General features: G+C 56.3%; 8 protein-coding genes across 8 annotated transcripts; 5 read left to right on the top strand and 3 right to left on the bottom strand.

Annotated features, from left to right (window-relative positions):
• Positions 1 to 703: 703 nt before the first annotated feature.
• J7T54_003930 (Regulatory protein-like protein) lies at positions 704 to 2,497 on the top strand (the record flags this gene model as incomplete). The annotated part of the gene is made up of 1 exon (XM_051506121.1): positions 704 to 2,497. The coding sequence occupies one exon, from the start codon at positions 704 to 706 to the stop codon at positions 2,495 to 2,497; it is 1,794 nt and encodes a 597-aa protein (XP_051362521.1).
• A 657-nt stretch (positions 2,498 to 3,154) lies between these two features.
• J7T54_003929 (Flavin carrier protein-like protein) lies at positions 3,155 to 5,459 on the bottom strand (the record flags this gene model as incomplete). Its single annotated transcript, XM_051506120.1, has 2 exons — positions 3,155 to 3,185; positions 3,244 to 5,459. 2 exons carry the CDS (start codon positions 5,457 to 5,459, stop codon positions 3,155 to 3,157), a joined length of 2,247 nt encoding a protein of 748 aa, XP_051362520.1.
• Positions 5,460 to 8,229: 2,770 nt separating this feature from the next.
• J7T54_003928 (Sterol 3-beta-glucosyltransferase-like protein) lies at positions 8,230 to 12,661 on the top strand (the record flags this gene model as incomplete). The annotated part of the gene is made up of 3 exons (XM_051506119.1): positions 8,230 to 9,087; positions 9,136 to 12,321; positions 12,371 to 12,661. 3 exons carry the CDS (start codon positions 8,230 to 8,232, stop codon positions 12,659 to 12,661), a joined length of 4,335 nt encoding a protein of 1,444 aa, XP_051362519.1.
• Positions 12,662 to 13,175: 514 nt separating this feature from the next.
• Positions 13,176 to 13,534, bottom strand: J7T54_003927 (uncharacterized protein; the record flags this gene model as incomplete). The annotated part of the gene is made up of 2 exons (XM_051506118.1): positions 13,176 to 13,333; positions 13,384 to 13,534. The coding sequence occupies 2 exons, from the start codon at positions 13,532 to 13,534 to the stop codon at positions 13,176 to 13,178; spliced, it is 309 nt and encodes a 102-aa protein (XP_051362518.1).
• A 1,429-nt stretch (positions 13,535 to 14,963) lies between these two features.
• On the top strand, positions 14,964 to 15,731 carry J7T54_003926 (putative oxidoreductase; the record flags this gene model as incomplete). The annotated part of the gene is made up of 1 exon (XM_051506117.1): positions 14,964 to 15,731. One exon carries the CDS (start codon positions 14,964 to 14,966, stop codon positions 15,729 to 15,731), a length of 768 nt encoding a protein of 255 aa, XP_051362517.1.
• A 1,526-nt stretch (positions 15,732 to 17,257) lies between these two features.
• J7T54_003925 (aminopeptidase Y) lies at positions 17,258 to 18,836 on the top strand (the record flags this gene model as incomplete). Its single annotated transcript, XM_051506116.1, has 2 exons — positions 17,258 to 18,256; positions 18,312 to 18,836. The coding sequence occupies 2 exons, from the start codon at positions 17,258 to 17,260 to the stop codon at positions 18,834 to 18,836; spliced, it is 1,524 nt and encodes a 507-aa protein (XP_051362516.1).
• A 773-nt stretch (positions 18,837 to 19,609) lies between these two features.
• J7T54_003924 (uncharacterized protein) lies at positions 19,610 to 22,202 on the bottom strand (the record flags this gene model as incomplete). The annotated part of the gene is made up of 2 exons (XM_051506115.1): positions 19,610 to 21,635; positions 21,718 to 22,202. The coding sequence occupies 2 exons, from the start codon at positions 22,200 to 22,202 to the stop codon at positions 19,610 to 19,612; spliced, it is 2,511 nt and encodes an 836-aa protein (XP_051362515.1).
• Positions 22,203 to 23,545: 1,343 nt separating this feature from the next.
• Positions 23,546 to 27,949, top strand: J7T54_003923 (uncharacterized protein; the record flags this gene model as incomplete). Its single annotated transcript, XM_051506114.1, has 1 exon — positions 23,546 to 27,949. One exon carries the CDS (start codon positions 23,546 to 23,548, stop codon positions 27,947 to 27,949), a length of 4,404 nt encoding a protein of 1,467 aa, XP_051362514.1.
• Positions 27,950 to 27,954: the final 5 nt, after the last annotated feature.

The following is a 27,954-nucleotide window of genomic DNA, read 5'->3' as shown; positions in this document are numbered from 1 at the left end:
GATCCTTTCTGGCCTCATGGCCAGGCAGCCAACTTGTCAAGCCTTGCCTCACCCGTGCCTACTTCTCCACCATTGCTCTATCTTTCGTACCTGTACCAAGGCTTACGGGTCACTTGTTCTAGGCGGGCAGGCGCGGGAGCTCGGCAAGACCATCGTCAGCCGCATCGTCTGCAGAAGCTCGATGAACATGGCGCCAGACTCGGTGAAAGTTCCACGTCTCGACCACATGCGCTCGGGCATGTTCTGGGGATAGTTTTTCAGTACCAAGTATCCATCCTGTCAGTCTGCCTGGTTCTGCATCGGACTGTTTCCCTTGTTTGGCGCACACCGTGCATCTCACGTTCTTCTCGCTGGAATGCAGCGGCGCACATCAATGTTGGTACATTCCAAGTCACCAGCGCAGCCAGTGCCGTTGGCCACGGACATTCTTAGTTGCTGTTGCGACCCGTCGTGCAATGTTGCGGTCGCATGAGACACAATTCCATCTTGGGTTCCTTCTCACATTTTGCGCTTCTTAATGTCGACGGCTTGCTGCTGCGCCCAACTTACACGACCGCCTTCCTGGATGCACCCCATGAATGCTTTATCGTAAAGTTGCTTCGATTGAACCGGAATCCTTTCATATCGGTAAACAGACTTCAAACAGCCTCACCAGCTTGGCCGACTGCGAGAGCCCGCGTGCGATTCGCTACCCTCGAGCAAGATGGCGTTCTGGGATACGCAGCAGTATCGCGCAGATGCCCCATTGGAGCGCGACTTTCTGTGGCAGGATCATGACAATGCCGCAGCGGACGATTCAACCGATTTCTTGGGGCAATTTCTCGACCTGGATGGCACTGGAGCCTTTGCGCCCACGTCGACAACGAACGCGTCTGCCGACGTATTGGCAGGGGACTATGAAGCACCGAGGATGCCTCAAGGGCTGATGTCCTCAGCGCCTCCTGAAAGTATTGGGTCTTCGACGACGGCCGACGAGATTGATTTCCTGTCGAGCAGCTCACATGTTGGGCCTGCTTCCTCAGCCAGCTACGATATCGATCCTGCCCAGCTGTCTGCCGGTTACGATCAGACAAGCTTCATGCTCGAACCGCCGCAGTGGGCCAACACTGGCCGTGGGTCTCTTTCAGATACAGAACTGCCTCGCATGGAGGGCATGACGTTGAGCTCGCCGACCAAGCACAAGTACACATCAATGTCGCAGCCCTCGTCCCCAACACCGCCCAACACAGTTGTCCGAAAGACGACCAGTCATAAGATCAAGGAAGCCTTCCATTCTACAATTCGGAAAGCGACTGGGAAGAACAGGCCGAAGCCTCGGAAGCCAGAGCCTATTGTTGATCGCCCCGGCTCTCCCGTAGGCGAGCCCCTACCTCTGCAAGCTCCCAGACAACGACCTCGTGCCATGGCCAAGGTGCGACAGCGACAGCAATCGTATACCTCTGATGCGGGACAGCAGCAGCCTACCTCATCATGGAACTTTGTGCAGGGCGCCTGCGATGATCCCTTCAATGATATTCCACCCCTGCCTCCAGCCAATGCTCTGCAATACTTCAACCAGGGCACTATCAGTCCAGGACATCACTCCCCAGAAATAAAGAGCGAGCACAGCTCGCAGTATTCCGAAAACGTCTCCTACCAGGTGCCTCCTGATTTGACGTGGCAGCAGCACCAACAGAGCCAGCGCCAAGCCATGAGCAACGTGCCGCAACAACAGGTCGAGTGGAACGGATCGGACATGATGTCTGGCGATGCCAGCTGGTGGGCTGCCAACGGCGCCGACGACCATGGGCAGTTTGCAGATCAAAAAAACGCCCATGTCAACATGTCGATGCACGCGCATCAGACCCAGTTGCCGTATGAATATCAAACCCAGATCCCGGACACGGCGTCCTCAGGACTCATGATTCAGATACCCCAAGCTCAGCAGCATCACCACCAACAACACCAGGTCGCAGTCGGCAGCGCCTTGACTCTAGACGCGCAGACCACCCTCCCACCACCACCCCCGATCCCAGCCTCCGAACGGCCTCATCGACCACCACGCGCCCCCTCCTCTGGCGCAAGGCATATCTCATGCTCACCCGTGCGCAAAAACAGGGCACCCTCCGCCTCCCCGACGCGCGGTACCCCGAGCTCCACACAGAAGCGCCACAGCTCGGGTGGTTCCGTGGCCTCGAACCGCAGTGCCTCGGGTCGTCTCCCGGCTAGCATGCCCGGTACCCCCTGCAGCGTGAAGAAGAGGCGATCGCGCGATGTCAGCGGTGGTGGCGGGATGTCGGGCGCGTCCGCCGGCGAGATTGGCTTCGTCAACTTTACACCCAATGACGGCGGGATGCTCATGGGCGGCGTCGCCCCGAGCGGCAGTTCCAAGACAAAGGCGCGCCGGGAGAAGGAGGCGCTCGATCGACGACGGAAGTTGAGCGAAGCAGCCATCAAGGCTGTTGCCGCAGCAGGCGGCGATGTTGATCGGCTCATTGAGCAAGGTTTCTTTTCCTGACACGCGGCGCACGTCAGTCCTTTATTATCCCCGGTACTTGACCCAAGTCCTTGACAGACATTCTTTCGCAGCAATCTTTTCCTTGGTCTCTACTGCCTTTCATTCTCAGTACTTTCTCATATCATGGCAAACTGCACTGGCCTGTACTTCAAACCTTGGTCTGATCTCACTCAATGTTTCCTTTCGTGTTGGCGACGCTGATTTCCAATGGGCGTTGATATGGGTTGACGGTTCGGGGGCGTGCAAAATTGTAGAGGCGACACCGGACTATGATAATTCTCAGCAAAGACATGGAGACGTGGTTGTTGAATATTTAACAATATTGTAATTCATCCTTGCCGTTCGCTATAATCACAGACAAACGAACGAATCAACGAAAACAGTGACTTGAAAGAAATGGAAGAAATTTCAATGAGCGCAACGCAAGCTGTTCAAGCCTGTCGCCATATATATATGTACAGCCCCTATCCATCCTTTGTGGAAACCGAACGCCGGTGTAATAACTGACTCTTGCAGACGCGGTGGTCGCAACGTGACGAACCCTAGTTGATGCGGAACAACGCAGCGAGACGAGCTCTCTAGGCTGGGTATCGGCAAAGTGTACAAATCAGAAGGTCCTAACACCGAGGTGGTGCACCAATTTTGGCTAGTACTCGGTTAGTCGTAACCGGCACCACGCTGCCATGGACTTTTTCAGAAGTTAGCTTGGGCGACAGACGAATGGCATTGATGGGTTTAGTACATACCTAGCATTGTTCGCTCGCGAGGGCGGGCTTTGGTTGTGAGCTGACCGCATTGCCGGGCTTGCATTGTTCTGCCCTCGGCTCTGCTGCTGGCTCAGTGAGGTCGCTGACGCGCCAAATGGGTTTGGCGATGCGGAACGGAATGGGCTCTCGGGCCTGTTGGCAGGGAAGAGAGGCATGGAGGGGTTGATGGGCGACCTCGGTGCGTCCATGGCCGAGGAATCGGTGCGGCGTCGCATGCTGTCCGAAGACAACGACTCGTTGTCGTCATCAAGATCGAGGTGGGACTTGTAACCGCTCTTGTCTCCACGGGCGGTCGCAGCCAGTGCGTCGAGCTCCGTGGTGGTATTGAGCTGGGTCTGAGACTTCATGAACGAGGCTCGGTCGTCAGCCATGACATGGTAACGAGCATCGGGGTTCTTGCGGAAGAAGATGACAGTTGTCGAGATGATAACCATGAGAAGCAGGATAAGCGAAAAGGCGGCGTTGAGTATGAAAAGAACAACGCCAACGACACCCACGACCAAGCCGGGCGCGCCAAACACATTAGTGAAGATCAACAAGAAGATGCTGTTGAGGAAGTTGACAACACAAATGGCAATGTTGAACGAGTTGGTGCTCTTGTCCATCCATGGGCGCAGGACCGATGCACCGATCAGAGCGGCAACCTCGATGATGATCAGGCCGATGGCCTGCGCGACACCACTGTGCTGACCCAGTGCCACGAAGGCAGCCTTGACAAAGGTGTAGATCAGGACGGGCACAATAAAGTAGTAAGCCGAGGCGCGGAACTGGATGTAAAGGAATCCCCACTTGTTCAGCGCCTGGGGGTCCGAGAAGAGGATGTAGGCCGGGTTGCGATGCATTGCTACGGAGCGTCGCGCAATGCTGATAACCTTCCAGGTGCCCCATGCTAGCGTCGCGATCATTGAGAGCATGAAAAAGACAGCTAGCACGACAATGGCGGGTGAATCGATCTGAGTGAATTCCCACAAGCTGAGGATGGTTATCTGGGGGAATCCAATAAGAGTGGCACGGAAGAGAATGCCCTTGAGGACTGTGATCCATCCATTGCGGAACTCGAGGAATTTCTCGCTCGACATCCACTTCTGCTTCACGGCCAGCTCGAGAATGCCCTTGAAAATGGCGACGGCAAGCGTCGTGAAGACGATGAAGAGAATGAAGAACGTCAGGCCGGTCATGAATAGGTTGGTAGTTTCTATCCCCATCCGAAAAGCCACACGCTGGATGCCGTAGACAAGGTAGCTGCCGTTGCTAAGCTCGATGTTTTGGCGTTTCGTGATGTGCGAAACAGCGGTAGAGGCAGCGTCGGCGGACACGGCAACACCACGTTTGAACAAGTTCAGGCCACTCTCGAGGGTGGACATGTCACGCTTCCGGACCTGGACAGAGTATGTTCGCAGCGAGTCGAAAAGTGTCGCAGGGTCGCCGCCAGTCGCACGCTGGTACCAGGTGAAGATGTTCTGCATAAAAGGCACTTGGATGATACCCATGGACCACTGGAAGTTCTGCGTCCAAGCTTGGACGATCGGGGGAAGAGGCACAGCGGTAAGACCAACAATTGCTTGGGCCTGGAAGTATCCGAACAGCGAGAGCGAGTTTGCCGCGATGTGCGAAGCAGCATTCGAGTGTCCGAGGCCGGACATGACAGCGGACGAAACGAGAGCAAGGCCGGCGATGATGGCCGTGGCCCATTTCACGCCAATCAAGTCGACAGTCTTGGTGTTGGAGAACCCAGCCTCGAGACACGCCACGCTCTCGCCCGTCTCGGTCATATTGACAAACACCCTGACCTTGGCGTCGAGGTCAGGAATAGTGTAGGCGATGCCAGGAATGAGATCAGCCGCGCTTTCGGGCACAGGGATCGGGAATCCGAAGTCGTTGTTGCCTGTCTGCATGGGGCAGAGACCTTGCAACTCTGTGTCGCAAGGGTCTAGTACCTGGCGAACTACCTCAAGACCATAAGCTGTGATGGCAACGTCGAACGTGACGTAGCCCTTGACCGAGGACGTGGCAGCCATCTCAATCTTGGCACTGTTGTTACCAGGCGTGTACTGGACATTGAAGAGGGAGGCTGAGAAATCCGAGTCCTTCTGGCAGGTGCTCAGCGCTTTGGATATAAGCATCCTCTCGGCATCGGCGAACGAGGCCATCGTTGCCAATGCAGAGAGAAGGGATGCCTTCGAGGGCCACCGCATCTTGATGGTTGTTGCGGTCGCCGCCTTTGTTCTAGTTGGCGCTTCCTTGTTGATCGCGAGCGATTGGCGATCGTCAAAAAGAGTCGACTAGCGAGAGCAGCGGTCGACGCAGCGCCGGTAGCTTTGCAGAGGATGTTCAGTGAGAAGGTGGCGGCGAATCGATGCGGTTGTGTGAGAACGAGCGTAGCGATCGATGACGATGCGTTGCTTTAGTCCAGGCAAGCGGGATTGCGGCGGGTGAGTCGTTCTGTCGTCGCTGTCGCTGAGTGTCGCCGTGAAGAATAAGCGAATGTTGGTTGAGTGGAGGAAAAAACGAGAGAAGAAGCTAATGGGGAAATAGGTCGACGCCGGATCGAGTGGGAATGCGACTTGATTGAATAGAATTTGAGCAAATCGAGCGGGAGAAAGACTGGAGTGGTATGGGAGAATGATGAATGCAGGTCCGGCAGAGTCGAACGGGGGGCGACAGTAGAGATGGGCTAGCAGACTGGACTGACTGGAGTTTTGGCTGTCTGGGGCAAAATGGTTGGCTGGGCGGGTGGGCACTGCTGGCGCAGCTCGATTGCTCAGTGCGGTTGGTCCCTCCCACAAGAACAAGGAACCAATACGACCTCGGGCTCTTGCGACCAGACAGCTACGGGGGTATAGAGTAATGGATAGCGAGCGGACAGGCGACGTAGCTTGGATGATGAGCTGCAGAGTCGAGTGAGTGAAGATGAGGAGAGACGGAGAGAGAGAACTATTGCACGAGATTGAGAGAGACGCTGCTAATTACCTGACCAGGTGCTTGATCGACCTTTCGTCTGGACGCGCAGTCAGACAGACCCGAAACAGTCGGGCCACCTTGACCTGCTGGAATGTCCGCACGCATCCATTACGACGCCTGGTCTGTTAGCATCCCCCTGAGCAATCCAGTAGCGCGGGGCCTTGAAGGCTGTGCACTACTTCTCTGTCTATAAAGTCACAGCGGGAAACCAAGTACCTCCAGCAGCCTGCAAGTCCACGGCCCCGCCATCTCGTATCCGCACTAACAGGCACTGACCCTCCTAGTGTGGCCCCCTGACAACCGTCAATACTTCCTCGCAACAGGAAGTTTTCCATGTGCGCACTATTATCCGCACTCCGTACGGATACGAAAATGCTGGTCGTGGTAAGCTTCTGCAATTGCTCTTCCTGTTGAACTAGGCGACAAGTATGAACAGTCCGTACTGCTCTGTCAATACGAAGCAATTCGAGACGGCGTGCTGAACCGGGTGGCTTGCCGTCACGTAGCATATTGCATGATTGGCATAAGCGCCTGACAATGCCATCTACCCGCCAGCCATTCTCGAGTTACGGACTACAATAGCGTCACTTGTGCAACAAGGCCACGCGACATAATAATAATAATTCTCAACCTCGAGCTTCCTGAAATAGCAAGAGTGGTTCCATGCCAGTGAAACAACGGTTTTTGGCTCGCCTTCTTCTTAATGACATGTAAGGAAAAGCTTGTAGCCCTTCGGCTTGTATAATTGCGCTGCATCGGAAATATCTTGCACTGCCTCGCTGTGTTTCATCTAGTAGTCTGCCAGGCGGCTTTCCTGTGTTGCCAATGCTTGGGTTCGATCGATTGCTTGTTCGTCAGTCATCGTTCTAGGCGTCTAGGTCGTGGAGTTTCCAAGGACCACTAAGAATGGAGGAGGGCGCATTTGGGAAGTATACACAGAAAAACTAGCCAGGTCAGTAAGCTACGTCTTAAGGTTACTTGGCGTACTTGAGGGCATGTTCGTTTCCGTAGACATGAATCAATTCACTTGCATGGTATTTGCAGCGGAACCAGTGTAGTTACGACATTCCCGTTTAGATCTTCGATACCCCATTTCCCGTGCCAGTAATCAGCCTGGTAACCAACAACTGCTAACTTCGCTACGTAAAGTTGGCTCTCGGGGGAAGTTCAGTAATTACTAGAGAGACAAGAGTAAGTGCTTGTGTTCGTCGTTGGGCAAGATACTGATACTATTTGCAAGATGAACCTCAGGTAACTAAGATATTGCGAAGTGTTTGGATACGTAGGGTAGGCCAGAGTTTTGTCAACACAGACGAGACGGACCCTGAGGGTGCCTGGGCCCCCGACGTCGCGGCCCCACAAGCACATGATCATCACTTATCACATGTAAAAGCAGCGGCTAGGCAACAATTGGCTGCCAGGAGAATGAATGGCAGAGAGACCGTTTTAGGCCAGTATCCGATCAGAGCAATGTTTATATACCTGTCTATTCATGATGGGCAAAGGATGATAACAAGACTCTCACAGACCGCATTCAGCGCGGATGCGTGTGTCGTCATGATGCCCCATATCGATAAGAGAGATACGTTCACGCCAATCGCAGGCTTTACCTTGCCGGCTACAGGGGTCTCTGGCTCCCACAGCGGGACCCGCCTGACATTGTCCAGCTGGGCGCCGCCAACAGCGTGATCACAACCTCAGGTCACGGTCTAGCAGCATGAGTCGTCCTACAAACTGTTCGATCAGTCCTTGTTGCCTTGCGCAGAGGAGTCAGCAAGCGTCCAGGTAGCCTATTTTCTTTACCATGCATTCGTAGACATTCCAAACATCTCACAACAAACGCACTTGCCAGAACCGATGGCTCCAGAAGCCGTGGCTTAGCTAAAAGCAATTATCGCCCGCGCACGCCAAAGCATCCCGCAGCGCCCTGCCGAACAAAACATCTAATTGTGCATACTCGGAATCGCAACTGCGGCTTTGTATCCGTTCCGACTGCGTCAAACCATGCCGCCGGAGGTCACAGCACCTGCGAGGGCAGGCTCGCCCTCGACGAATCGTCGGATCACCAGAAGAGCCGAGACGAAGCGGCGCGAATATGATACGAATATGCCCGAACGCCTACGAGATAGCGATGAGTCGTCGGGAGATGACGAAGATTCCGAACGAGCATCAACACTACCAATGAATATGAATCAAAGCATCTTTGGCCTGATAGCCGCCGCTGGGTCAAGGGTGGACTTCAACGAGAGATTCGACGACAGTAGCAGTGACGAGGATGCTGAAGGGACTGGCGATGGGGAGAGGCACCGGGAACACGAGGACCTGTCACGAACGACCATATTCCAACCTCAATCCAGAACCGAGAAGCAGGCCCGCGGTCACCGTCGCAGGGTGTCAGGGCGCAGGAGCCTTCTCAAGTCACTGCCCTCGTTGCCGCGCCTGATGTCGAAATCCAAAAGCGCCCCAGGGAAATTACCTCCACACGAGGAAACCTTGGACGAAAGCGAAGACAATAAAATTGGCAAGCTTGCCAGGCCACCTGCCATTGAATTCACACGAACAATTTCATCAGACAGGCTGCCACCCGTCATGAGTCGAATGCTTGAAGCGCATGCCGAAATGGCGAGCCGGTCCAGCTTCGACGCGCCCGATGCAAAACAGGACAGCGATGGTGATGATGAGGAGGATGATAATGACGCTGCACTTCTCGCGAGTCGAATGATGGAGATCTTCGAATTCGACGAGCCGGAGTTGGTCATCCAGGAGTATCCTTGCTGGCTGCTGCAGAGCGTTCTGCTGCAAGGGTATTTGTACATCACAGAGAAGCACATTTGCTTCTATGCGTATGTGCCTAGGACAGTGGTGAGTCTCACACCCCAGTGCCAGGTTCCTCGACTAACCGTGAAACAGAACCAAGTACTCAAATCCGGTTTCCTGGCCAAGACAGGAAAGCGAAACCCTCGATACACTCGATTCTACTTCCGGCTCAAAGGTGACGTCCTCTCTTACTATCGCGACACCCAAAACCAGTATTTTCCTCACGGGCAGATCGACCTCCGATACGGCATCTCTGCATCTATCACCGATAAAGACAAGGACGGCATGAGCTTCGAAGTCGTGACGCGCCATCGTACCTACAGGTTCCGTGCCGATAGCGAGGCCAGCGCGCAGGAATGGGTGAAGAACCTACAGCGTGTCATTTTCAGAAGTCACAACGAGGGCAACAGCGTGAAGATCGCGCTACCTATCGCGAACATTATGGACGTGGAAGAAGTACACATGACAGATTTCGCCGAGACCTGCAAAATCCGCGTTATTGACAACGATGAGACATGGGCCATGGACGAATACTTCTTCTCCTTTTTCAAGCTTGGTCAGGAGGCCATTGACGTTTTGAAGATTATGTTGGAGGAACGGGGCGCTGACCAGAGAAAATCCCACAATGGATCCGAACGACTTGAGGTGGTTAAGGCACCTACTCCATCTTCACAGCCCAAGGGAGATAAGACGGCCAGCGCTGCCCCCCGTTTACAAGTGTCGACGGTCAAGTCAACTCTATACCCACTGCCGTCACAGTCCCCACGCGGCACAAGCCCTATTGCGAGCCCAGAAGTATCCCGGAAATCAAGCTTGGATGCCTTCCGCTCTATTGGCAGGCGGAGTCTCGACACGGCGGGCGCCCCACGCGATGCTCGTACTCACAGCAGGGGCTTTAGCGGTAGCAGCAGGTCCAGGAGTCATTCTCGACAGGGTGGTTCCAGAACGCCTCAGCCACATCAGTCGCCGGTCGCATCTTCAGAGTCCTATCTCCAGTCCTCAGTTGAGGACCCAAGCTTTTCGAACCTGGGTGCATCATCCCTGGAAGATCCCTCGGCTAGTCAACTTCTCACCGACAGTGCCGTCTTCCGTCAGAGCCCGACAGTGCCACGGTCCACCGACGGCCATGCTTCGAGTGCTCCGAAGAGTAGGGAAGCTCATGCCAGGGAGCAGCTTGCGCCTTTGGCTACGTACTCCGGCCTATCGAGCCAACACAACACACAGCACGAACAGACTGGCGACAAGGCACAGCCTCCAACACCGACCTTGCAAAGTATCTCGCAGATGGGTGGCTCCTCGCTTCAACGAGCTAGCGCTTTTGTTGACTATCTCGATCGCACCCGCCAGAAGATGAGCTCTCTATTGGCGACAGAATCCATGGGCTATGCGGAAAAGGTGCACGGCATGTGGCAAGGGAAACGCAAGCATTATGATGATCCTGCTGCGGTAAGGCCTGACGACGATGACGGCGACCTCGAGAAGGACTCTGAAGGCAAAATGCAAATGTCCCATGAGCGATTCCGTGCTCACTTTGCCCTGCCGGATGCCGAGAAACTGCAAGCTACGTACTATGGTCATTTGTTCCGTGTATTACCTCTCTATGGTAAGATTTACTTGAGCAATCGCTACTTTTGCTTCCGTAGCTTGCTACCGGGAACGCGGACTAAACTCATCCTGCCGTTGCAGGATGTGGAGAACGTTCACAAGGAGAAAGGCTTTCGGTTGGGATACTCGGGGCTCGTGGTCATTATCAAGGGCCATGAGGAGATATTCTTTGAGTTTAATCTCGCGGTCGACCGAGACGATTGTGCGGTCACGCTACTGAGGAGTCTAGAAACGACACGGTACTTGAAGGAATCCGGACGTCTGTATGAGGAAGAAGAGGCTGAGGAGCAGTCCGCTCTGTTCGAGCATAAAGCACTCAAGTCGGCCCGCGAGATGGGTAATCCGGACCACGAGCCGCAACAAGCCCTGCGCACGACTGGCCTCGAACATGTTCCAACGATACTCGAGGGCCAGGATTTGTCGATCATCAGCTTCAAGCCTAAGGAATCTATGAGAATCACCTGCTTGACCATCGGCTCGCGAGGCGATGTGCAGCCATACATTGCGCTGTGCAAGGGGCTTATCGCGGACGGACACAGAGTGAAAATTGCGACGCACCAAGAGTTCCAGCCATGGATTGAGTCGCACGGCATTGAGTTTGCCGAGATAGCAGGTGATCCGGGCTCGCTTATGCGACTTTGCATTGAGCATGGGACATTCACCCTTGCTTTCCTTCGTGAAGCCAACGCAACCTTCCGAGGGTGGCTCGATAGCCTGTTGCACTCTGCTTGGGAGGCTTGCCAGAATACAGACCTCTTGATCGAATCGCCCTCAGCCATGGCTGGTATTCACATCGCCGAGAGACTGAGGATACCCTATTTCCGAGCCTTCACCATGCCATGGACCCGCACAAGAGCGTATCCGCACGCCTTCGTCATGCCAGAGTCCCGGCTGGGAGGTGCCTACAACTACATGACGTACATCATGTTCGATAACCTGTTCTGGAAAGCCACATCCTACCAGGTGAACCGATGGCGGAACAGCACCCTGGGTCTTCCGAACACGAGCCTGGAGAAGATGCAACCCAACAAGGTGCCTTTTCTGTACAATTTTAGCCCAAGCGTTGTCGCGCCCCCGCTGGACTTTTCTGACTGGGTGCGTGTGACTGGGTATTGGTTCTTGGACGAGGCAGGCGGCTACGAGCCGCCATCAGATCTCGCCGAATTCATCAAGAAGGCGAGGGCTGATGGCAAAAAGCTCGTATACGTCGGATTCGGATCCATCATTGTGGAAGATACGCCCAAGATGACGCGGGAAGTTATTGATGCAGTCCAAAAGGCCGACGTTCGCTGCATATTGTCCAAAGGCTGGTCCGAACGCGGTGCTGCCACAGACGGCAGTGCCGCAACACCGCACCCAGAAGAGCCCGAAATGCCGTCCGACATCTTCGTGATCAAGAGTGCGCCACATGACTGGCTCTTTCGGCAGATCGATGCGGCGGCTCACCATGGAGGCTCGGGTACGACGGGCGCCAGTCTCCGCGCGGGCATTCCCACAATCATCAGACCCTTCTTCGGCGACCAAAACTTCTTTGCGGGGCGCGTGGAAGATCTAGGCGTGGGTATTGCACTGAAGAAATGGGGCACCAATGCCTTTGGCAGGGCGCTCTGGGAGGCCACGCGAAACGAGCGCATGATTGTGAAAGCGCGGGTGTTGGGTGAACAGATCCGCGCAGTGAGTCTTGCCAGCGTGTAAACTGTGCGCATATGCTAACGTGACATAGGAGGACGGGGTTGATACGGCCATCCAAGCCATCTATCGCGATCTCGAGTATTCCAAGAGTCTCGTCGAGCGCAAGGCTGGCAAGAATCATCCCGTACCCGCATCGACCAGCGCATCGCAGGGAGGCGATTTCGACGACGAAGACGAGGAGAGTTGGACATTTATCGGAGCCGACGAGCCAGATCCCGAATTTGTGACCAAGAAGCTCAGCGAGGGACTTTTCCTGGACGGCGTTGTCGGCTCACAGCTTAGAAGTGGGAAACCAGCTGACCCGGCGAGAGACAACAACTAGGACGGCGTTTTGAATGACGGAGAGCTCTAATTTCCGGTGGTGCTAAATGCTTGCTATTTTTTGCCTAGATATGGAGATTCTAAGCGCATTGAATCTGGGTTACTGATATTACTGCACTTTTTCCACATGGACTCGCGTTTCGAAGGTTACAATTGGACTGGTTAGACGACGATACGAGATTTACAAAGACTTCTTATTCAGCTCTCTATCAAACACCTGCCCTTCATGCCATTTTTCCTCTTGGACTTTCGTGGGAAAGCTGTCAAGGCGACGATGGGATAGCCTCCCCCTTTTTGGATGGCTGCCGCAACGCCTGCTTATGAAGTCTATCTGCTGCGTCCGCCTTCATTTGGCTACTTTAATAGGTGATGTGTCACGAATGGGATACTATAGGCACAGGAATTTTTCAAAATGTAATGCATTCATTGTGTCTTGCCAAAATGCCAGGGGTAAGTCTGAGCCAGCGAATGGCGAGGACATTGTACAAAGTCTTTCTACCAGATGTCAGGCCCGTTTAGTTGTCCTTCTTATCGCCCTCGGGGACCTCAGCATCCTTGGCGGCATCCTCAAAGTCCTTGATGGCATCCTGCAGAGCCGTGGCGGGCTCCTTCAGGTCCTTGACCTGATCGGCAACCTGACCGACAATGGTGTCGACAGCAGCGAGCAGCGTGCCTAACGTTATGTGAGCTACAAAAAGCAATGAAGATAGAGCGTATTCTTACCGAGGGTGGCACCGCCCTGGGGGGCCATCTCCTGGCGCGCGGCCATGTCCATCTTCATGTTGGCCTCGCCCATCTTGTTGTTCATCATCTCGGGGCTCATGGCGGCAGCAGAGCCGAGGAAGAGGGCCGCGGTAAGGGTGAAGAACTGCATGATGGCGGTATTGGATGATGTGTATAAAGTTTGTGAGTGTAGTGGAAGAATGGCTTGGAGGCTCTGGTTGTCAAAAGGCCGATAGGAGATGTGGCAGCATCTCGAGCTCTCTTATACTATCCGAGGACAGAGCTGATGGCATGTGTATTACCCAAGAGCCGCGCATGAACGTTGCTGATCGCGTGAGACACCGGGCCGGCCATCGTGATCGCGGTGAGAAGCCCATTCCTGTTGCGATGTGATGCGCAACACTCGCCCTTGGGGCCTGGGTTATTTGGTTCAGAACCTATATCTGGATATGAGAATACGCAATGAGAGACTCCTTTCTGTGAGGAAATTCAGATTCTGATCAACACTGCCCTTCCCAGCTAGGCACTGCTGGGTTCCAGTCTTCTGGCGTGATCGTCATGATCCGCTGTACGTTGCGTCTTGACTCTTGTACAGCCATTCCTGATGACGAAGCAGGTTCTCGGAACGTAATCAAGCATCCTGTCTCCTTGTCGACGGCAGTTGGCCAGCGGTTGACGCTGCCTCATTGGTTGTTCCAAGGCACGAAGGGAGGGCCAGGAATGGTACGCAGTTATTCATTATGTAGGGAGGGATGGCAGATGGATTGTGCTCAGAACACGGAACCAGCTCGCAAGGAATTTGCCGGAATCCTGCTGTTGACAACACATTTGCCTTTGCGGTGAATTATTATCCACACCATGCAGACCTTTGCGTGTTGGAGCTTTGAAGATTTGATCGCATCATCCGCCCTCTTCTCCCCCCCCTAACTTAAGATTTGGTCAATGCCAGACTACCCTAGACTGGTCAACCACACACCAAGATTGGCTCTAAGGCCCGGTACCTCTCGTGAACACTATTCTGTGACAATTTAGATCAATGGAGCTTCCTGTGTTCTTTTGCTACCACAATGCGAATTGTGGACGGTTATCATTGGTGGTAGCTTCACGAGGCAGTGGCGTAGCTCATGAGTCATTATAAATAGACCTAGGGAGTTGAACATGTGGTTCTTGATCATTTGCAAACACAGCCTGGTACATTGTTCTTCGCATGGCGGCTCACGTGTGTCGCTCATGTAGAATAATCGTGACGAGCCTACTAATAAGAACTCACATGCAGTCTGTCTCCACAGGTCTGGTCGTGTGCCGTGCGTGGGTGTCAGCCAGCTGCATGTTGACCGTTGGCCTCCATGCACCGTGGACTGTGGGACACTCGAAATAGCCTGACGATAAGTGTTGATGAACTATGACATCAGTCAAGCTCGTTGACGCGCATTGCTCGACTATGCAGTACACCAATTCGCATGGCCCGTCAATATGAAGTCCGGCTGTTTGTCCACTAAGACTTCAACTGCGTGGAAGAAGCAGGACTGCCAGCGCCCTACACACCACGTAAACCACCATAGCCGGTCAGCCGTACCACAATGTCGCCTCGCGGACTTGCCATCATCATCGGCGCGGGCCCGACGTCCGGGGCCGGCATTGCGCGCGTTCTGGCCGACCCGCAGAGAGGCAACCTGGCCGTCGCGCTGCTCGCCCGCAACAAGGACCGACTCGAGTCTCTCGCGTCGGATGTGCGCCAGTCGTCCCAGGGTGGCGTCTTGCATCCCTTTGCGACTGACACGCGGCCCGCGAACCTGCGGCATGCGTTCCGGCAGATTGCGGCGCGCCCAGATTTCCAGGGCCTGCAACTCTGCCTCGCCGTGTATCACGTCAAGCACGCCGACAAGAAGCCATTCCTGGAGGAGACGCCCGAGGCCTTCAACGAGAGCATGGCGACATACACCACCGGTGCCGTCGTCTTTGCGCAGGAGGCTATCCGGCTCATGTACGCGCAAAACGGTGGGCAGACCAACCTCAAGGACACCAACGGTGCTGTCAAAGGAACTGTTATCTTCACGGGCATGCTGGGCGCGCTGCGCTGCAACCCGAGCTTTGCGTCGTATGGCGCGTCGCGCGCTGCTGTGCGGATGCTGGCGCAGGCGGTCGCCAAGGAGCACAGCAAGTTTGGCATTCACGTGGTGCACACCATTGCTAACGGGCCCATTACTGACGAGGACAATGAGATGACGTCGACAGGCATCAGCATGAGGGCCGAAGATGTCGGAGATTTGTACTTGTATCTGTCGAAGCAGCCATCCTCTCTGTGGACTCATGAGCTGGACATGAGGCCTGCGCAGGAGTCTTTCTGATGGGGGTTCTTGTTGCACGGCAGGCCTTTTTTTTTTTTTTCGTTTTGTTTGGGAGACTGGGTATAGGGCACATGTTCAGAGGGGGTGAAGGACCCCTTTCAGAAAATATTGGAAATGGGATTCAATGCGTTTGTTTGTAGGACCGTTCAGATGGAAACAGTGTCTCGTTCCAGGGCGTGTTCTCGAACCGTGCATCGCTTCACGTCCTTGTGTGCGAGAGAACATGTTGAATCCACGCTGTGGACGGGCAAGCTCACTGGCAGAGTCCCGCTCCCACCGCCGCCTGGTGTCTTATTTGTGTGGGGGATATAGCCAAACAATGATGACGGAACTCTCCATATCGGGAGCTGGGTCGACCATGCCCGCTGTCAGACGAGGACACGCTGTTTATGGCAAGTTTGTCAACGCCGCGCAAGCCAGCAAGGAGGAGCCCGGACTATCCGTGAGTGTCTCCATTAGAAGCCACATTGGCAAGTCCAAATAGTACTTGCTTCCGCCCCGAGGTCACCGGTCGGGATCCGGACTCGGACTCCGGGCCGTTATAGTGGAGACTACCGGAGCTACCCGGACCCGACGCCTGGTGGACCTGGACACATCCCGCACACGGCCACCGGAACTGAATATAAATAAGCTTGAAGTGTAGGAGGGAAGAGAGGCTCGTGGGGCAGGGAAAGGTACACCACGGCCCATGCAGATGTACCGCGCACGATGAGGCGGTGGTGACTTGGTGCAGGGTAGGCAATACAAGTCGAGCTGGCCCACCTTTGATCACTCGACTAACAAGAGGACCATCTTATCGCCGACCAGCAGCGGATGGCTATAGTGCCTCTATCTGACCGACAGACACTGGCTTGTTCTTCCTACCCGTGTCCGAGGTTGTTGTCGACAAGTGGATGCGGCAGCAGCAAGCATATCGACGCCACTGCGTGCTGACCTGCCATTCCGGCGCTAGATCGACGTGCGGTGGGCTTGGGGGGTGTCTGGGCGACGGAGGAATTGAGGCTGCTGATTCGCCGCGACGGCCAACAATCGTCTGCATGTGCCAAGAAGCATAAAAAAGTGCCGTCGACGGACATCCACCGTTTCCAAGTTCCACCCCCGCACGCGGCCGCGCGAGACAGAAGTCCCTGTCTAGAACGCATGGAAGAGCGCCCGATCAGGCAGTTCCCCTTGCGCATCGACGCCTTCTTGCTTGGGGGGGCTGGAGGCTGCGAGGCTTGGAGGCTTGGAGGCTTGGAAGTGGGAGCCGCGGCGTCGACAACGAGTCTGTGGCCCTGGGCCTGGGACCGCGACGCCCCTGGACTGGCTGGCGCTCCTCGCCTCGACGGGGCAATTGGCGAAAGATAACGCGATCACGCAGACACGCAGGGGTCAGACAGAAGGCCACATGGATGGACATGGGACACGAACACACAGGCTGGAATGTTTGCTGGCCTACAAAAGTCGTGGGTGCGCCCACCGAGACTCTTCAGCATGTGTCCATCGTCCTCCGCACTCTCCCGTCTTGAACATCAACCCACCCCAAGATGAAGACCACCAGCACCCTCCGCGGGGCCGCCGCCGCCGCCGCCGCCCTGTCCCTGCCCGCTCTGAGCCAGGCCAAGAACTGCACCAAGGGCTGGGTTGACTCGGACAAGCTGCAGGCGCTCATCAACCTCGAGGACCTGCTGGCCGGCTCGCAGAAGCTGCAGGACTTTGCCGATGCCAACGGGGGTAACCGTGCCTTTGGCGGCGGCGGTCACAACGCCACCGTCGACTGGCTGTACGACACCCTCGACAGCCTCGACTACTACGACGTGGTCAAGCAGCCCTTTACCGAGCTCTTTGCCCGGGCCGCCGGCAGCCTGACCGTGGCCGGCGAGGAGGTCGACTCGACACCTGCCACCTACACGTCCGGCGGCGAGCTCAGCGGGCCCCTAATCGCGGTCGAGGGTCTGGGCTGCACCGCAGAGGACTTCCCCGCCGAGGTCGCGGGCAACATTGCCCTGCTCTCGCGTGGCGAATGTGCCTTTGGCGCCAAGAGCACCGCGGCCAAGGCGGCGGGCGCCGCAGGCCTGATCATCTACAATAACGTGGAAGGCCCTCTGACCGCTACCCTGGGCGATCCCTTTGGCGACTACGCGCCCACCGTCACCATCAGCCAGGAGGCCGCCCAGCCCCTCCTGGAGCAGCTCGCGGCAGGCGACGTCGAGGCCGAGCTGAGCCTCGACGCCGTCGTCGAGTCGCGCGTCAACTACAACGTCATTGCCGAGACCAAGGCCGGTGACCACGACAATGTCCTGATCCTGGGTGGCCACTCGGACTCCGTCTTTGCCGGCCCTGGCATCAACGACGACGGCTCGGGCTCCGTCGGTGTCCTCCGCGTCGCCGAGGCCCTGGCCGGCTTCAAGATCAAGAATGCCGTGCGCTTCGCCTTTTGGGGCGCCGAGGAGTTTGGCAAGCTCGGCTCCTACTACTACGTCAAGCAGCTGAACACGTCGGACGCGGAGCTGGCCAAGATGCGCGCCTACCTCAACTTTGACATGGTGGGTATCTTCCTACGTTCCTGGAATACTCAAAGACACTCGCTAACGATGGCAGATTGCCTCCCCCAACTACATGTACGGCATCTACGACGGTGACGGCAACGCCTTTGGCCTGACGGGCCCCCCCGGCTCCGACGCCATCGAGAAGGAGTTTGAGGAGTTTTACGAACGCAACGGGGCCGCCCACGTGCCCACCGACTTTAGCGGCCGCTCCGACTACGCGGCCTTTATCGAGAACGGCATCCCGTCCGGCGGCCTGTTCACCGGCGCCGAGGGTGTCAAGACGGAGGAGGAGGCGGCACTCTTTGGCGGCGAGGCGGGCGTCGCGTACGACGTCAACTACCACCTGGCCGGCGACGATATCAACAACCTCAACCACGAGGCGTACCTGCTCAACACCAAGAGCATCGCCAACTCGGTCGCCAAGTACGCCATGAGCTTCGAGTCCCTGGAGCCGGTCGACATGCGCAAGAGGCGCTGGGCCTCGGACCGCGCCCAGCTCTGGGAGAGGTCGGGCGTCCACGCGGCGGCCACGCACGACCACGTCGGCCCTTGCGGTGCCCCTGGCAAGTCTCACTAAGAGTTTGAGGCTCAGTGTGTTTGCTGCTGTTGGGTTGCATGTGAGCGAGGCGTCGGTGATGACTTGGGTAGACAGACATTGATGTGTAGATGAGCAATATGACATGTAGCATAGCCTGGATCCAGCAACGAGTGCGCGATATACACAGTCTGTGCCATGGCCTTCCCCATCGGGTATACTTCACGTTTCCTCCTCATCCTACATCGGAGTAAGAGGGGCGGCTCCATTCGAATCGACTCAGTCTGACAGTCAGTCAAGCTGAGCGAAAAGGCTGTGGAGAAGTGACGACAACCTCCCCCAAGTACAAGTTGGAGAAGTTGCCCAGCAGATCATGGCATCGTCTGTCGTGCTCTCTCCCTCCCACATGTAGCCTGCTGTCCAGTCGGCATCACAATGGGCATCATCTCCATCCTCCTCTGCGGCCTGCTGGCTGCCTGACATGTCGCAAGAGGCACAAGCGCTGCGACGAGACCAAGCGCGTTTGGCGAGCAGAGGAAACGCCCTGACTCTGACTCGATTGCATGTCATTATACGCTGGGAGCAACATGTGATTTGATAACGAGTGGGCCACGATCTCTCCTCCTACCACTACCCTGCGCAAGGCCCTGTTCATGAGGAAAGCCGTCAGACGTGTCCGCGCAAAGCATCAACTGCCATGCTGGGCACAGCAGCCTCTCGGAAGGACACAACGCCTGTCTGATCCGATATCATGAGGACAGCATAGCATGGGAGTTTTTGTTTCCCAGCGTAGACCAACGTATTGCAGAGTATGACTAGACCAGGTGGACCTGGACATCTCGCTCCAGGATTCTTTGCAGATCGCGCGAGTCGGAACCCGCCCACACGCTCTGCACCACTTTCAGCGTCCGCAGCATGGCCACGAGTACATAGAGCTGCTCGGCTTCGTTCAGCTGCTCCTCCACCAGCGTATCCATCAGATCCGCGGCCGCATCGGCAATGTCCTGCCACCCACCCTCCTCGGCCGACAGGTCCATGTTCTGAAAGTCCAGCTCGTGCTCCTCCACAAGCAGGGCGACCAGGGCCGGCGTCTGCTTGAGCAGTCTCCGGGGCCCGTTGGTGATCTGGTCGGTGCGCCCCACGTACGACAGCCACGCATCGATCCGCATCAACTCTACGTTGGACTCCTCGACAAAGTCCTCGTTGTTCCGAGTCGTGCTGACCTGCCACTCGTACGAGTGCAGGAGCTGCAGCGCGGGCACGACGCCCTCCAGCACGGGGATATTGACGCCAATGTACGTACCTTTGGCGACGACGCCGCCGCGCGCATTGAGAGCATAGGCTGGGAACGATGTCGTCCTGCCCTCGAGCATCCAGCAAGCCGTCTCTTGGAAGGATGTGTACGTTCCCATGCTCGAACGTGTATAGAGGAGCGACTCATCGTCGAGGAACCCCAGCAACGCCTCGAGGATGATCGTGATGCCCCCTGCAGCTGCTGCTGACAGCGGCAGACACCCAGCGTCGCGCCAGGGTGTCACCCATTGCCCGCTGGTGACATCAACCTGGCTTAACCAGAACACATCGACACTGGTCAAGTTCATCGCCTGCGTTCGAGACAGGTTCCTCTTGTGCCGCGCCTCGGCCCTCGCTAATTTGGCCTCCTCTCTCCCCTTCTCCCTGTCTCGAGCCTCGTATGCCTCTTCCGTGACCGGTGGTGGCTCCTGTCCAGCTGCTTCGGGTGTGTCAGCGGAACCGTGGAGTGGATAGTAGGTCAGTAGCATTGGGGGCTGATCTCCTCTCCATTCGGCGGCTGCTTCTTCATAGGGTGAAGTCATCGCGCCCTGCTCGACCGACTGTTGGACAAGAGACATGTCCTTTTGTATTGCGTCCATCTTGACGGCTCTTGCGGCTTGGCGCTCTTTTGCAATTTTCCTGCGTTCCGCCAACGGGTCTCTCGCTCCATCACGCTCATGCCCTACCTCCTCCTCGTCCTCATACATGAGGGGTGGTGACTCTTTGGAACTGGGTGTCAGGGGCGGCACTGGTGATTCGGCATCTTTTTGGGGATCTGCGGGTGGCGATGAGGTTGTCTTCTCAGCCACTGGCGGTGCAGATTCTCCCTCATCATCGGCATCCTCGACCTGGGGTCTCCTGTATGACGACGCATGGACATTCCTAGAACGTGTGTCACCTCGAGCGGAGTACTTTTGGTTCGCTTCTCCATTTGGTTTGGGAATTGCTCCAGTCCCAGCCCGTCGCCGTGATTTCTCCTGCTTCCTGGATCGCGGCGGTTTCGCAATTGTCAAGCCCCAAGCGCCATCCGCCGGCTTATGCTCCACCAGTTGGTAGGGGTCGGACCTGGCTGGACCTCTGCGCTCACGATTGTTGGGAGATGTATTTCGCTCCAAATTCGGCCCGCTGGCATAGTCTTTGGTTTCCGGGACCGAAGTGACGTGAATCTCACAGCCCGTCACGCCTTTGTGATCCTTGATCCATCTTTCGTCCAGTCGGCGCGCTGTGCGCCTCTGGGCCCAGTGGTAGTATTTTTTCGCGACACTGGGGACGTCCCATATCCTTCTTAGCCAGGGGTCGTCGACGGTGCCGCGATGCCTTGTCCTGCGCACCCCGAATACCTGCGACACCGGGGGGCACACGCTGGTGGGGGTCAAATGCAACATGGGCCCCAGGACAGGATGGCTCGCGCTGGTCAAGCTCCCAGCTGGGCCCTGCATCGATACGGACTTTTCCTCAAAGGACGCTCTCGTGACGACCATGCCTGCTTTCAGGCCCATGATGACAATGTCTCTCATCGAAGTGGGCATCGGGGCGCTGACGAGGTCGCTTTGGGCATCGATCGACGTCGCACTCGACGTAGTCCACCCGTATCGAGTCGCCGCATGAACGTTCCACAGCTCGGCAGAACGAGACCCAGGAAGCTTCTCCTGGAGGGATGGTCGAGGTGATGGTCTCCTTCCCAACGCGCCTCTCTACTTCGCCCGCCTCGGGCCCAGGTCGTCGTCTGCGGAGGGCTTGATGGCCAGGTGGATTTATTCCGTTACGCGCATGCCCTGAACCTGCTTCCGTTAGAGCACCCAAAGCACCCAGGTACGGGAGAGAGTGCTCCCCAATAGCACGTGAGCGCCGGATAACACCGCCGCCATAGCCCCAGTGACGTGGATCAAGAGAGATCTGTGGCATGCTGTACAGCACACGGAAGCGGAACTGCGACATCTGCCAGACGCGACGGCCTTGGCCCGGCATCGGTCCGTACACGACACTGTCGCAGAGACGGATCTGCTGGCCGGTGATGAGGTACTGCTGGGTAGCTTGGACCACGGCCATGATCATGGCAACAACGGCGACGACAAGCGCCGCGACGCCTGCGATGGTCGCAGGGTCCCAGCCCATGATGATGACTGCGATTGAGGATCTCCGGGGATGAACTAGGAACGCTGGCTGTGTATGTATAGTGCTCAACCAGACAGCATCTAGAACCAAGTGAATGAAAGTCTACCAGCAATTCGTCGCGTAACAAGCCCGGAATCGAGGCAGACATCTCTCATTAAAGTAATCACATCCTCCGACTCGGAACCGGCTGCGGCTGAACGAGTCGGGAATTGCAGACAGCTAATTAGCATCCTGCCTGGGGCGTTCGAGGCCTTTCGTAGAATTGCATGTAAACATGGACATGTTGGGAAGTTTGGACGCATAACTAGGGAGTATCCCACTACCCGAGCACATGTTGGCAGCGCGGAACTGCGCAGTGTGTAATGCCTTATGCCACACTTCCGTATTTGGTAGACGCCTTTTATACAGACCGTCCAAAAATAGTCCGCGAAACACTATCAATTTCTTCCAAGGGATCCATTGAAGCCTGGTTTCTCAAGTCACCTATATACGTAGGGAACATTGTGTCTAGGGTAGTCGCGCGGGAGGTGGGCTGACGGGCGGGGCTGGGCCGCTGGGAGCCTGGGACGGACCGCCAACGCCCAGGCCAGGTGGCCTATGAGGCATCCCATCCAGTTATCTGTCATTGAAAACTGGACCTGGAGCGACGACAACCTCCACCACGCCCCTCGAATCTCGATAAATCCCCCACAGCTTTGCCCGTCATCACCGTCCGCTATTAGTGTGCTGACTGGATGCTGCGATTCCATTCACCAAGTCGAAGCGGCACACGGAGAAAAGGCCGTCCACCACTCCACAACAACGACTGCGGCAGCGCGACAGCAGCACCAAACTGCAGCCCTACTGGCGTCATGCGCCCAATCAGCACTACGCGCGCGCGCGATGGTGATCACAAGCCCCCCTGTTGCCTGGCTCTGCCCGACCTGAGCCCCGCGGATGATGCGTCGGGTCCCCCTCGTCCCGCACAAGTACCAGACGTGCGGACTGCGGACTCGACAGTCCTAAGTACACGATACTCGTCGCTCAGCCCAACCGTGAACGAAGTGTATACGTAGCGCCAACACTACAGATCCAGTCAGCTGCGTGTGTGACTTTTGACTGACCAGCATCTCGCAGCCTCGTCCACTGGGCGTGGTCGTCGACTGGGCCAAGAGAGCCAAGACCAGGAGGCTGTTCCTACACACACGTAGCAAGACTCGTCAGGACTCAGTCCTATGAGTCAGGCATATATATTCAGAAGTGTCTCAGCCTCCCGGCGCACACACATCTTTCGCACCCCTGTGTCCCACAGCATCTAGTACAATCGGATCTGGCCCTACTTCGTATTACCAAACAGCCTCAAGATGGGGTCCAAAACAGAGAAGGAAGAGCCACCCGGCTACGAAGCGAGCGAGTTCCAGGCGGTCCTCACCGATGCTCGAGCACTCTACCGCGAGACGTCGGGAGACAACCTCGATGATTTCATGAGCCCGCCTATGCGCACCTTGTCCGACCTCAAGACGCAGCTCGATATCTCCAACGAGCACTTTTCTTCGTTCCGGGCGAAGAGAGCGTCCCTCTTCGGTGTCTTGACCACAATGCTCAAACCCGTCGAGATCGTTGGAGAGGTCGTTAGTGGTGCGGCGGGCGAGATCTTCCCGCCAACGCAGAGCATCTTCTCCGCCGTCATGTTTCTCGTCAACGCGGCGAACAATGTGTCCTCGACATACGACTCCATTGTCCAACTGTTCGGCCAGCTCAAGGACTTCACCGCCCGCTTCAACGTGTACCTGCAGCACAAAATGTCGACGGCTCTGCGCGAAAAGGTGGTCCACATCTTCAGTGCCCTCTTCCAGGTCCTCGTGCTCGCCACCAAGGAGGTCCGCCGCGGCAGGGTCAAGTCCTACTTCCGCAACCTGTTTGGCGCCGACAGCCCCGTGCAAGAAGCGCTCGCCGACCTACAGAGCCTCACTCTCGGCGAGGAGAGGCAGGTGCTGGCCGACACGTACGGTGGGGTCTCGCGGATCGACACCAAGACGGATCGCGTGGAGCACATGGTCTCGCAGATGAGTGAGAACATTCAAGAAATGAGAACAGAGTACAAGGAGAGAGCGACTGTCGCGCATCAAGATCGACTGAGGGAAATCCTCGAACCGTCTCCCTTTCCCGAGGACTTCAACACAGCCTTCGAGCGGAATCGAGTACCAGGTACGGGCAACTGGCTGTTGGAGGACTCGGGTCTGAAGGCGTGGATGCGCAGCGAGACGCATTACCTGTGGATGTCAGGCGGCCCAGGCACAGGAAAGTCATTCTTGGCCAGTCGCTTGATCTCGTGGGGCACCGACAAGCTCTCGCACCTGGCGTACTTTTACTTCCGCGCCAACAACCCAGAGACGAGATCTGTTTTACAAGCCCTGCGCGACGTTGCATATCAGCTCAGCGAGAGTGATGCTTTGTATGGCAAGCATATCGCTCGAACAGTCCACAGCAGCGATGACATCAAGACCATTCCCAGCGCTTTCCGGCGACTCTTCGTGCAGCCGTTGGAGGAGGATACTCGTGGACGGTTGTTCCATGTCTTTCTCGACGGCATTGACGAAGCGGAACCAGATGAGTTGGAGGAACTGCTACGGCAACTCGAGCCTCAGGAGGACACCCTGAAACCACCAGCACAGCATTCCAGAGTTCAAATCGCCCTCGTGGGCAGGTCCTACTTGACTGAGCTTGTCACCTCCTACCTGGACCCGCCTTCGGTGCAGCACAAGCTCACCATTGTTCATGTCACGCCAGATCGTAACGCAAACGATGTACTTACATATATCGAGGCGGAGGTGTTCACATCGAGGCTCCTGAACAGAAGCACCTTGGATTTCAAGAATCAGGTCATCCGGGCCATGGCCAAACGCGTGGATGGTCTCTTCATCCTGGCCAAATTTATGCTGGCGGACATGAACCGCAAGCGCAGGCCGACCACGATTCTCAAGTCGCTCGAGTCATTCCCCCGCGAGATCAATGGCGTACTGAGCACGACCCTTGCTAACCTGTCCGCGACAATCACTGAGGAAGAGGCGACAGATCTCAACGAGATGCTTCGGTGGGTAACCTGCGCCGAGCAGACCCTCACACTCGAACAGCTCGAAGCAATCTTGATACTTGAATTCGAGGACCCCCCTTTCCGGTTCGAGGACACACTCCGCGGGCAGTACGCCTGCTTCTTCGAGCTCGAGCGTGAAGATGGCCTCACCACCGACGACCTTGTCAAGAGCCACGAGCGCGCGCAAAAAGGTCAACAGGAATCGCCCACGGGCCGTTTTCGGAGATCAAGCTCGACGGGCAAGAAGGAGTCTCCGCAAAGAGCCGTCAGCCCTGCGAGACGCATCGCCTACAACCGGAGGCGGACAAGTCCCGTGGCTCTGATCGAGACGAGCCCGAGTAGAAGGTACAGTCTCTCTCGCAGTCCCGCGCGAAGGCCTGAGCTACTCGACGCGGGGCAAGAGATGGAGTTTCGGTCAAAGAAATCGACAACCATGGTCACCTTTTTTCATGCCTCCGTCAGGGACTTCTTCCGCGACGAGGATACCTTATCCGCCACAAGGGGCGTAAAAGGACCGGATATAGGATTCGACATCAGCAAGGCACGTCTGCATGTCCTCGAGACGTGCCTGCGCATCTTCAACGACAAAAAATGGTTCGACAAGCATAAATTAGGCGTAAAAAGGTACGCCTTGAGACAGTATGCTGCTTGGTATTGGCAAGAGCACCTTGCCGCCCTCTCACCCTCCGCGGTCAGTGTGGAGGAGAAGCGTAAGCTTGGGCCGCAAATCTACCGGATGCTGACCCAAGACGACATCATCTACGACTGGAGTGTTTTGTACGAGCAAAATGACGAGGGTCTGGAAGTTTTGACGGACAGCAACATTTCTGCCCTCAAGGCCTGGATGAGTGATCCAGATGTCCTGTCCGGTCTGGGCCCAGAAGCCCAACAATGGGCTAAAGGGTCCGTACAGAAGCCCACAGGTCTCTTCCAGCAGATCGGCAGATTCTACGCTAGAGCGTGGCTCGACCCGAGCTTCAAGCAGTACGTGCCCACTCGCTTCTGCTTCAAAATCGTCCAGAGCATCGCCTACATGGAAGAGGGTCACAAGTGGTCTGACTCACAGTGTCACTGGTCGGCCATCCCCGTCGTGACGCGTATTGACAAAGCGACGGAATGGGCCGCCTGCGAGAAGACGGCCCATTGGTACCGTCGTGTGGGCAGTACCTTTCTCACAAGCGGCATGAACGAGGAAGCCCTCCAGCATTACAACAGCGCGCTGAAGCTTGAGCCAGACAGCGTCGAGACCCTGGGGCGGAAAGCGTTCTGCCTCTCCGTCGATGAGCGGTATGGTGAAGCTCTGCACCTGGCGCTGAAATGCGAGGCCAAGGAAAAGGAAATCCTCGAGAATGGGAAGCCCACTCTACCACAGCGAGGAGCAAGCCAGTGGCGGTTATACAAAGATCATTTCCTCATTGCGCAATGCTACTACCGGGCAAGGGAAGTAGACCTTGCCATTCGGTACTTCCACGAAGCCCTTGACAGCGCTGAGAATGCAGCGCTCGACTATCACGAGCGATTCGAAGCGGTGACTAGTTTCCTGGACGTTCTCGCAGCCGAGAACAAGCACGAAGAAATGATAAAGGTCATGGAAGACATGGCCCTCCAACCATCCAGCCGCACCAGGGAGCAGAGTCGTCTTGTGGACTTTTTGTGTGCAAAACACAGCAAACCCATAGTCCTCGAATGGCTGCCCAAGGCAGCTTGTACAACGGGCAAGACAGACTTCCTGGTGGAGAGGCTCGAGATGAGCGTCGACGTGGCGCACGACAGGCGTGATACACTCAAGGAGCTCTATCTTCGTCTCGCCATGGGCACAGCGCTCGTCTACAGCCGAGACTTTGACGAGGCCATTGAGGTCTTTGAGCAGATCTCCCTGGTGGAGTATCGACCAAGAGGCAATGTACCTACAAGATCAGCCCACGCGCTTTCCTTTCAGAAGCTAGCGTCGCTGTACAAGGGCATGGCGTTGCGGGCGGGCATCACGTCGTCTGGCGCCGATCGCTGGATCCAGAAGCTCGAGTATGTGCAGGCCAAGCAAAGCGCTCATCGGAACCAGGATCTGCCAGCGAGCATGCTCGGCTCCGACGTCAACGCCGCAGCCATCTATCTAGCGCTCTTCTACCGCCTCCGAGGGCGGAAAAGGGACGCAGAAAAATTGTTGTCGGCTCTTATCCTCGAATCCTGCGAGATACTGGAGGACGAGGATCTGCAGAATGATCAGTTCGCGCTGGAGAACCTGCTGAAGCTGTTTGTCGCAGCGGGAGATGACGGCAACGCCCTCGCCCTGGCGGTGTCGATGCGACGTCTTAACCCAGAGGCCTCGCTCAGCACACCCGGTGACTCGCCTGTACATACCCGCCTCGAGCCCAAGCTGCCCGATATCCAATCGTCCAGCCGATCCTGCGCAAACTGCTTGGAGATTGTGCCATCGAACGCCGAGTTTTTCATCTGCCACTTTTGCCTCGATGCGTTCTGTGGGAGATGCCTGCACAAGAAGATACAGCCCGGGACCGATAAGACGAGTCTATGCCAGCCAGACCACGAGTGGATGGAGGTGCCGCCTCTGCAACGAGTGCTCCATACGGGACAAGTTCTCAAAGATGCGGAGGTGATGAGCTATCAGGATTGGAAGCATACCATACGGGAGAGGTGGGAAAAGGGGGGTTTGTGATGGTT

The sequence above is a fragment of the Emericellopsis cladophorae genome (genome assembly GCF_022114955.1).
Source record: "Emericellopsis cladophorae strain MUM 19.33 chromosome Unknown NODE_19_length_326966_cov_119_582185, whole genome shotgun sequence".
Classification (NCBI taxonomy): domain Eukaryota; kingdom Fungi; phylum Ascomycota; class Sordariomycetes; order Hypocreales; family Bionectriaceae; genus Emericellopsis; species Emericellopsis cladophorae.
The sequence above is the reverse complement of the archived record's forward strand: the minus strand, read 5'-3'. Positions and strand labels throughout refer to the sequence as shown.